The sequence below is a fragment of the Lipophrys pholis genome (genome assembly GCF_963383615.2).
Source record: "Lipophrys pholis genome assembly, chromosome: 3".
In the NCBI taxonomy this organism is placed as follows: Eukaryota; Metazoa; Chordata; class Actinopteri; order Blenniiformes; family Blenniidae; genus Lipophrys; species Lipophrys pholis.
This window is the reverse complement of record NC_137627.1, coordinates 12,040,073-12,049,372: the sequence shown is the minus strand read 5'-3', so window position 1 is coordinate 12,049,372 and position 9,300 is coordinate 12,040,073. Positions and strand designations below refer to the sequence as shown.

General features: G+C 42.7%; 1 protein-coding gene across 4 annotated transcripts; it reads right to left on the bottom strand.

Annotated features, from left to right (window-relative positions):
* Nucleotides 1-207: 207 nt before the first annotated feature.
* Nucleotides 208-8,908, bottom strand: pdcd10a (programmed cell death 10a). 4 transcript variants are annotated; one of them, XM_080460018.1, is made up of 9 exons: nt 8,797-8,908; nt 8,586-8,633; nt 6,158-6,333; nt 3,996-4,049; nt 3,546-3,663; nt 2,778-2,904; nt 1,252-1,330; nt 1,068-1,150; nt 208-681 (listed from the first exon to the last, which is right to left on the bottom strand). In XM_080460018.1, exons 3-9 carry the CDS (start codon nt 6,269-6,271, stop codon nt 600-602), a joined length of 657 nt encoding a protein of 218 aa, XP_080316144.1. In that variant the 5' UTR covers nt 6,272-6,333; nt 8,586-8,633; nt 8,797-8,908; the 3' UTR covers nt 208-599. The 4 variants fall into 4 exon arrangements, with proteins under 4 accessions (XP_080316144.1, XP_080316146.1, XP_080316145.1 ...); XM_080460020.1 differs by having other exon boundaries at nt 8,586-8,660; nt 8,742-8,876; XM_080460019.1 differs by having other exon boundaries at nt 8,742-8,863.
* Between the last annotated feature and the right edge of the window lie 392 nt (nt 8,909-9,300).

Genomic DNA, 9,300 nt, shown 5'->3' with positions numbered 1-9,300 from the left:
TGCAATTCCTCTGTTCAGCTTTCTCAGCCACGCTTTATTTATTGTGAAACTAAATAATTGGACAATTTTCACAGCGAAGAAAAAAAAAAAAACAACCCAATACATCTAAAGATGACCCTCCACTTGTTTTGCATAATTTTTTTCTTTCTTTTCAAAAGACCATTGATTTGAGTCCGAGTGACAACATATCAACTCAAGTAACTGCACTTTACAAGACTTTTGCAATTACCAAACTTTTAACGTGGGAAATGATCACTTTTATATATATATATATATATATATTTTTTTTTTCCTCGTTTTTTTTTTTTGACCAACAGAGTGAAGAGGGAAATATATGAAAGAATGAAGAAATATCGACTTAGGAATCTGATAAAAGGAAAACATAAAAGAGAGTTAAAAATCCCTGGCAATTACTGTCAACCTGACTCGCTTTGAAACTGGAGCTACCTGATCTTCCCTCAAAGCCACAGAATTATAAATTATACAGCCCAAAATAATAAAACGTCTTTACAAATTAGAAAGCCTCACATCATGTATTCTCTAATGGAAACGTCTGTGTGTGGGTGTGTGTGTGTGTGTGGGTGTGTCTTCTCAGGCAGCTACACCACGGTCTTGAAGGCCTGCTGTATCATGTTGGTTTGGTGGATGAGCTGGTTGGCGCTGACAAACACGCTTATCGCCCTGCAAACAACGGTGACACACAGACACAGGGACACACATGTCAATCACAGGGCGGAGAAACCGCGGCAGCGGTGCTGGGACTGATATCCAGGAAACACTTTGATCGGGCTGGAATGGGGAACGTCAGGCTTCACAGAAACACGAGCCAGCGTGAGTCCACAGGAAGTGGGTCAAGGGAATTATTCAGCGATAGGCGGATTCCATCGGAGTGGGCCCGTGATCAAACAACCGCCATCTACATGATGGCGAGGGTGTGTGTGTGTGTGTATATATGTGTGGTGTATGTTGTATGTATGATATGAAACAGAGAGAGGTGAGAAACAAGAGGGGGGGGGGGGGGGGGGGAACTTTCACCGGAACGGAATAAAGCAGAAACGGTCTCATACTTTCCATCTTTGAAGTAGACTTTGAGGGCGTCGCTGAAGCTCTTGGAGTATTTCACAAACTCTTTCTTCTGCTGTTCCAGTGCCTAACCAATAAATACAGACAGGCTTTCAGCTCCACTTATTTCACAGCAAGTGTGTTTTGTGCGTAGGCATTTTTTCTCCCCATCCTAATGTATCTACTTACCCGTCTGTTCTGATACTGGTATTTCCTGATGGTGGCATTAACTGTGTCTAGCAGCTCCTTGATGGCACTGGCGATGTCTCTGCGGACGGCATGCGCAAGTAGAAGCCCATTAGAAAAGAAACCGTATCGCTAAATCCGTCTGTTCTCGCCGGGCAGTGGCATCCTGAAACCGCCCGTCCTTTCCATCCTGCTCATTGTCTCGCTTTCGCTCACAAACGCACGCGTTCACCTTCACCCCCCGCATGCACTCGAAACCGGCCGTTTCATAACTTTAATTTCTGAGCATTCCCTTTGAATTGATTTTATTTCTAAGCCCTCCGCTGGGTAAGTAACTTAAGCAGTGACTCACTAAGAGTATTGAATTCGATCAAAATAATGGCAAAGTGGGCCAAGAAGATGAAACATCTCGCACTCTCTCTCTTAAGTGTGTGTGCGGGTGTGTTTAAGGTCCCCCGTCTGCTGTTTTCTGTCCTTGCCTCAAAGTTTTGCCTTCACTGCTGCACAAAAAATTTTTACATTTCAAGAAAACCTGGATAAAAAAAAATATATACACTAATGCAGCATCTGCGCGTGGCTCTGTACGTCGACACCTCGATTGGGGAGTGCAGACGTTAAAAACTCAAACCTGAAAGGCTCCTTTAAGCAAGCGGACAGTCAAACTGTTGTGACCGCGTTTGACGGTGACGCAACGTGAGCGCGCTTCGGATGTCGCCACTGTTGTTAAAAGCAACAACGTTTGAACGTCAGTGTGATTCCCTGAGATACGTTTTGAAAAATGTTACGTCGGCGCCTGAAGGTGTAAACACTAAAGCACAAGTAGGCCACACACCCTCACTCGCCCGTCAGGGACTTTCTAACCCGTCCTGAAGACATCGTCCATACATAGTGGTCGGTACGAACAATATGGAACAACTTGAGAATACTGACATTCTGAAAAATGTCACAGTGACGCAAAAAGTGTGATTTGGAACAAAATGATCACAGGGGTCTTCAAGCTAGAGTGAAACATTAAGAACAAAGATACACGTTTAGATATGTGTTTCCTTTCAATGTAAATCATCAACACTGAGAAAAAAGAGGGAGAAACTGGAAAGAGTTAGGGTTAGGGTTTTTAAGCCTCGTCGTATTATAATAATTTATTCACTGGCATTCAGGATAAGAAGCATTCAGTTTCTGAAACGTTGAAATGGCGCAAACCAATAAACATTCCACAGAACTGTTGCATCAAAAATCAAAAGTGTAACTAAAATAAAATTAAAATAAACATTTTTGATGGAAATGCTTACTGACCAGCTGATCAAAATAAAAAATCCCCTCTCCTTGTACACAATTAAAAAGTAATTGGAGCACGGTTAGTACAAGCAGTGAATCTTAAGTCATTAATCAGCATTTGTAAAGGTTGGTTAAAGTCCCCTTAAGACAATTTGGCTGGCAGTATATTTAAATTAATACAAGAAGTCTGATTGAAACTTTTATGAAGCATTTAACTCGACACACCGGCTCTGACACACAGCGCGCTGTCTTACTTGATGGTTTGCAGCAAGCCCACTCTGTCATTGATCTCATCTGGTATGGTGCTCAAAATGTGTTTCAGAGCTCGGGCCCTCTCGTTCAGCTCCTGGAACTCCGGCTCTCGCCTGTCAATCCTGAAGTCTGGAGACAAGAGAGTGTGAAAGAGCCGCAGACTTCAAACTCATTGGTAATGAGTGCGTCGACACACACGCAAATAGGTACAGGGGAACCCAAAATGAAGCAATTAATGACGCTGGCACGTGTGTGTGTGTGCGTGTGTGTTGCACAGGTATAAAAGTGAAGGCAGGAGCAAGTGCACACACTTTAAAGTGACAGCGCTGACTTTGTTAAGTGAAGGCAGGATTAAGGGAGAACTTGGGATGTGCCGTGCAGGAGGTACATTTAAAATTCACCCAGAGTGTGTGTGTGTATGTGTGTGTGTGAATTCATTACTACCATCAATCACTGTGCTCGGCACAAAGAATTCAATTACAGACAGAAACGGGGAACATCTGAGAGCAGGAGGAAGAGGAGGAGGAGATGATTTGTGATGAAACAGCTCCCCCTAGTGGATAATTGGGCTAAGGTAATATTGTTCTGGCGTCACAAACCAAAATGCAATAAAAATGAGACTGGTGATAATCCTGTGCGCTGAAACGTGATGGTTCTGCTTTCCAGCCCGACTTCTGCATTCCCACAACGTTTTTACTGGCCGTCTGTTCATTGATCTGATGCGAATATGGTAATGCAACATATGATCTCTGAAGTATGGAGCAGCCTACCTTCTACATCCTCCGCAGCCATACGGAGTAAAGACTCGCAGTAGTTAATCTTTAGGTTCCTCTTCTCCAGTATCTTCATGACAATGTCCTGAGTCAGACCCGGGTTCCCCTTCTCCGCCTTCACACACACACACACACACACACACACACACACACACACACACACACACACACACACACACACACACACACACACACACACACACACACACACACACACACACACACACACACACACACACACACACACACACACACACACACACACACACACACACACACACACACACACACACACACACACACACACACACACACACACGTAAGAGATATTATCACTGCAAATCACTCAAACCATTTTTATCCGGGTGACGTTCAAAGAAAAAAAGGTATCACAAGTGAGATGGCAGCTTGCTGTATGAAATAGAAGCCAACAAAAGAAAACTTTACCTTCACAAAGGCCGCTCTCAAGGTTTGTGCTGCTGATAAATTGACTTTCTCCAGCTGAAAGTTAGAATACACAGACACACAAAAGGTAAACCAGCAGCAACAGACCAAGGCCCACATCCAGCTTTAGCCATTATCGCAGCACCTCGGGTCTGGCCTCAGATGTAATTCATCCCAAAGTACATACAAGCCGAAGGATCGAACCATATCAAAGAGGGACACTGTGGCGCTGTGAAAAGCTGCGTTGAGTCCCCTTGATCTGTATTATCCTTGTTAACTCCAGGAGAAGTAAAGCCCATTCAGCTCCGCCGAGCTGAAATTTGTTATTAGACGTTGCGTCACTAGTTCAACTTCAGAGTTTTGTCCGTCAGTTTGCACACAGCAAATATCAGAAGGCTTAAATAACTTATTTCATACCACTGGTAATAACACAATAAAAAAAAAACACAGCTGACCTTTTGTTTGAACCGGCTGTAGCTCAGATGTCATATCTGGTTGATTACAGTTTGTAGTTAATAAAATGTTTTTTATTCGTCTGTTTTTTTTTAGGTTTTTAAAGAGTAACTTTTAAACTTGTAAAGCTATTTTGTAATACGCAATAACAGCACAACATATAGGTTTGTCACAGTCATTACATGACTGCCTAATCGCATTTATTTTGCTTGATTGTTGGATTATTTACATTCATCCATCTTCTATACAGCCTGATCCAACGACATCATACTCAGGTTCACGGCGAGGAAAAATTCAAAGTCACAAATTAACTTCAAAAAACATGTTTGTTTATTTTTTAATTCGAGGGCACCGGAATCCATAGATCATGTCCAGAATCAAACCAGGGATTTTCTCAGCATTGTTTCCAATCACCTTACGACACACCACAAGCTCCTTCGACTTTGAATCAGTGTTCCTCGCCGCGTCATCTCGCTCTACCTTCTGCTGAGGTTTAATGGCGCAGGTGGGAATTTAGAACCGATCGCTGTTTACCTCAAGACACTAAACTTCTAAAATTCAACTAACGATACTTTGATGAGCAGCCATTCACGTTAACGTCACCAATTCAGTTGTAAAGCCAAACAGGGGAGCTCGGCCGCGAGAGCACTTTGAGACAAGTGGAAATGAAAAAGGGTGATCATTTAAAAGAGGTGATTTGAAGCATGCTATAACATGGCAATTTATACGGATAAACAGGAAATAAAAGTATTTGTAGAACCCCTAATTGTCAGCTATAATACGTGATTGTGGCAGGAGGACTCGTGTAGGCTCATTCTAATTGTTAGGCAGTTGTAACACAGGAAAACTGCGATTCTGTCATGATTACTTCCACACTGAGGGAGGGGCTCTGGGGCTCTGGGGGACAGCTTTGTGCTTTGTTTAGAGTTTAATGGTTCAAATAAAAATAAAAAATAGTGCCATCAAGCACTTATCTAATCTAATAAATAAATCTGATGGTGCACTATCTAATATAATGAATCAGAAGTAACCTAAAAATAATCCTTATGATGTAGTAAATAAATACTGAACAAACTCGCTCCTCGCTCCGTCTTGTAATATCATCGTGCCACAAGGTGGTGCGTTGAGTCAATCGCCTGCTCGCCGTGCAACGATATCAACAAGAGAAGCAGCAGTAATATCTGAAACAGAGAAAATGACACACTACTGCCCCCCCGAGTGCCTCAAACTAGCTCCCATGCATTAAGACGTGTTGGTTTTTACAACGCAGTGTGTAGAACTGGCCATGCACAAGGCATAAAAGTTATGGAAAAAGGCAGTTAAACCCTTAATCGCAATTACTTGTATGACAATAAATCATCACGTACAATTTTATGGCTCTGACAATGGTGGCAAAATAACATAAACTCCCTTACTTGGTGAAAGAAAAGTGTAAAAGGAAAAATGATCGATTTTTCAAAAGCTGCTCACATATATGTGTTTTACTTAGACTCATTTTATTTGAAAGACAAGCTTTTCACACGACAACAGTAACACTAAACAAAGACTAGTTTAATAATATCATTATATGACTGTTGAGTCAGTCACAGTACTATAAGTCCTGCTTCCCGAATTCAGTTCGTGAACCTTTGAACCCGACAGAAAAAAAAGCCTTTCCACCAATAATTCATGCGCTCACTATTTTTCTCCTCCTCTGAACCTTCTTCACTCACCTCGTTAAAGACAGGATACATGATGGTGTACAGAGCCATAGAGACGACTGAGGCAGCATCGGCTTCATTCTTCATGTCTTCCATGGTCATCCTTGACCAATCACCTTTGTGCATGTGCTTGTCCACTGCATTCAACCCCTCGCACGGCGTGTGGCAGAATGGGCTCGGACGAGGACCTGATGGAGAAAAGCGGCACGGCAGGTGAGCAAGCCGAGAGAGAGATAGACGGCGGTGGCTAGACCGCTCGAGGCAAGAAATACCCTGCGCACAATATTTACAGCTCGGCTGAGTCACACTTAACTTCAAACTGTTTAAGCGGCACCGGGAAGCTTTTATTTGTCAAAGAAGCATCAATTCATTGTACAAATCTCTGTGACAATTCCTCCAGAGCACTCTCTATTTTCTACCAATTACATGTATTCCATCCTGTGTCTCGTTACTTCCCAGAAAAGCCCTTTAGTCACAGACATGATGGCCCCAAAGCAGCCGCAGAGTGTGTGTTTTACCGGTCCTCTGGGTGCAATAGTGACAAATGGGCAAGAGTCACACCTGAAAAAGAAACAACCTCTCTAAAATTATTGCTGCAATAAAAAAATAAAATAAAAAAAAAAAAAAAAAAACAGGGTGATAAAGACTAAGCTTAGGCACAAGGGTTTGTGGTTATTACTGCCCCGGCCTCGTCATGAAGCAGCAGTGAACCTGTGCTTTTAAAACAAGAAAGACAATATTCAACATTTTCTCGGTGACACCACAATGTGACACCACCAGGACTCGTTCTTCCTCAGCCATTGTTCTTTGTGTGGCTGCTTTACAGCCCGACGTGACGTCAGTCCTCACTCTACCGATCGCACAACTTATTATTCAGAGGGTGGGGACGCATGCACGCATACCAGCCCTTTGTTCACATGTGTGACGAGTCATCAACTTCTCATCCGTCGGCCGCAACAGGGAGGACTCTGAAATTTATTATATGTATTATTTTGCCATTGGTTACCCTCCACGACATAAACACCAAAGGTCATAAATGGTCCAATGTGGCAATCAGTAACTGACAGATAAGAGAATTACAGTCTTCAAATGCAGTGATTGAGATATGACAATCTTTAAAGATATATAGATAAATAAAAACGAGCAAGACAGTGTAACCCTCACTGCATCTTTGTGATTTGGCAATGTCCTTCTTTCTTTCTATCCTGAGACATAAAAGGGTCTTGAAAAGTGAACTTCAAGGGCTGCAAAGTGGTTCACACTCTCATAGCCTCGTGGCTGGAAGGTTAGGGTTCAAGTCGAGTCCAGGGTTTGCAGTTTCACTTTGTGCATAACATGGTTTTTTCTCAAGATACTCTGGTTTCCTTCCATAGTACAAAAACATGTTTTAGAAGCTAATGTGTGACCCTAAATGGCCCGAAGGTGTGTCCGTCTGCGATGGGCTGACAGCCTATCTAGCGTGTACCCTGCCTTTGCCTTGCACACTGAGTTGTACGGAGCAGTATAGAGGATGGATGGGAGAATGGTGCACTTTAAGTCTCAAAAATCAATAAATACAATCCTATTCCAATCCTAATATCAAACAAATGGAGTCATTATTGTATGAAACCACTCTTGATCAGACAGGGTGGAGTGAATCTTTCAGCAATTCAAGAGTCAAATTTACCAATACCCTTTTTTTCCCACAACAATCTGTAAAAACTGCAAGTTTCCCCAACAGTGTATAAGAGCCATAACAATACATTAGGGTATAAATATTACATATTTTCGTAGATAAACATGCATATTGACAAACAGAGGGCTAACAAATAATCATAACAACAGCATTATGTTTGGGTGCGCCTGCAGATATAGATCCGGGTGTTGTTGGTCTCACTTAATGGCACACATAAATGGAATAAAAAAACAACTGCGTTATGGAAAGTGAAATGCATTCAAGGGCAAAGGTCTCAGACTACATTTTGAGTCATTTGTGCAGCCAGTTATTATTCTTCCTGAACTAAATGGACTATAAAAGCCCCCCCCCCCCCAAAAAAAAACCCACCACAGCAAATAGCTTGTGTGGCAGACCACCCTCCAGCCGCGTTCAAAGCCATCAGGGCACTTACAGCTCCGCGGCGGCGACCCTCGCATCCAAACAATGTCAATTATACCAAAACCACCGTGATCATAGCTAACGGAGACATTTACGACTAGAATAGCATTACCTTCCGGAAGTGGTACATTTTACAATAATATCTTCACTGCGATTGCCGTGGAGGCAGCAGAGTGGTCCGTTTTCCGATTGCGGTAAACACATCATTTACCAATCGCTGCGGTGATTAGCAGGCGAGTGACACCGACGAGAGGTGATGAATCATACAGTGAAAACAAGTCAGTGTTTCACCTTCACTGAGCAATAACACGTTCAAAGCGGTAACAGTAACCACACGGATCTTACCTGCTGTCGACGAGGGGATGAAACGCGGCGTGTAGGTCGTGGGGTAACCTTTAAAAGGAGAACAATAAGTTACCTCTATAGGTAACGAGCTAATGTCAGATTAGCAGTTTAAAGCAGGTGACCGACTCCGCGCTCACGCACGCATCGTTATCTTACTATCCAGCGAGAAACACAGCAACGACAAGAGGATGTACGAGAGAAAAACACACACACTCAAGACAGACGCCTTCGTTGTTTGCCCCGCTTGTTGTGGTTTGTGTGTTATTCAGGAAGTTTCTGACAGGCAGAAGAGTCGCCGGTGTGGGCGGTGTTGCGAGCTTGCTGTTAGTATCGAACCAGAGATTGGTTGTAGTTCTTTCTGTTTGTCTCCTCCGTGATTCGTTAGTGTGGCGGCCGCGGCGAGGGACTACAAATCCCAGACAGGTGCCGGTGAAACGTTTTTTGAACCCGTTCGACCTTTCTGTTGTTTGGGTGGAGATGGGGAATTTAAACTTAAAGAAAGTACGCCATATTTAAAATCAAAGTCAAAAATATATTAATATTTAAACTAAAATTGAAACGTATACTCGCAACATTTAGCGTCTCAATGTAGGTCAAGATAGTTCACTACCGTCTGATTTTATTCAACCAAATAAATATAAAAAGCATAATGTAGTTCAGTTTTTTGCCTTCATTTTTTCCTTTTTAACCAAACTTTACATTGGGTGACATGACG

Bases quoted from the DNA above. Each gene is read 5' to 3' on its own strand.
- pdcd10a (XM_080460018.1), bottom strand. From the start codon at position 6,271: ATGCACAAAGGTGATTGGTCAAGGATGACCATGGAAGACATGAAGAAT. The intron at 3,664-3,995 runs GTAAAGTTTTCT...GTGTGTGTGAAG, and splicing joins TGAGAGCGGCCTTTGTGAAG to GCGGAGAAGGGGAACCCGGG. The intron at 682-1,067 runs GTATGAGACCGT...CGTTGTTTGCAG, and splicing joins GTCTACTTCAAAGATGGAAA to GGCGATAAGCGTGTTTGTCA.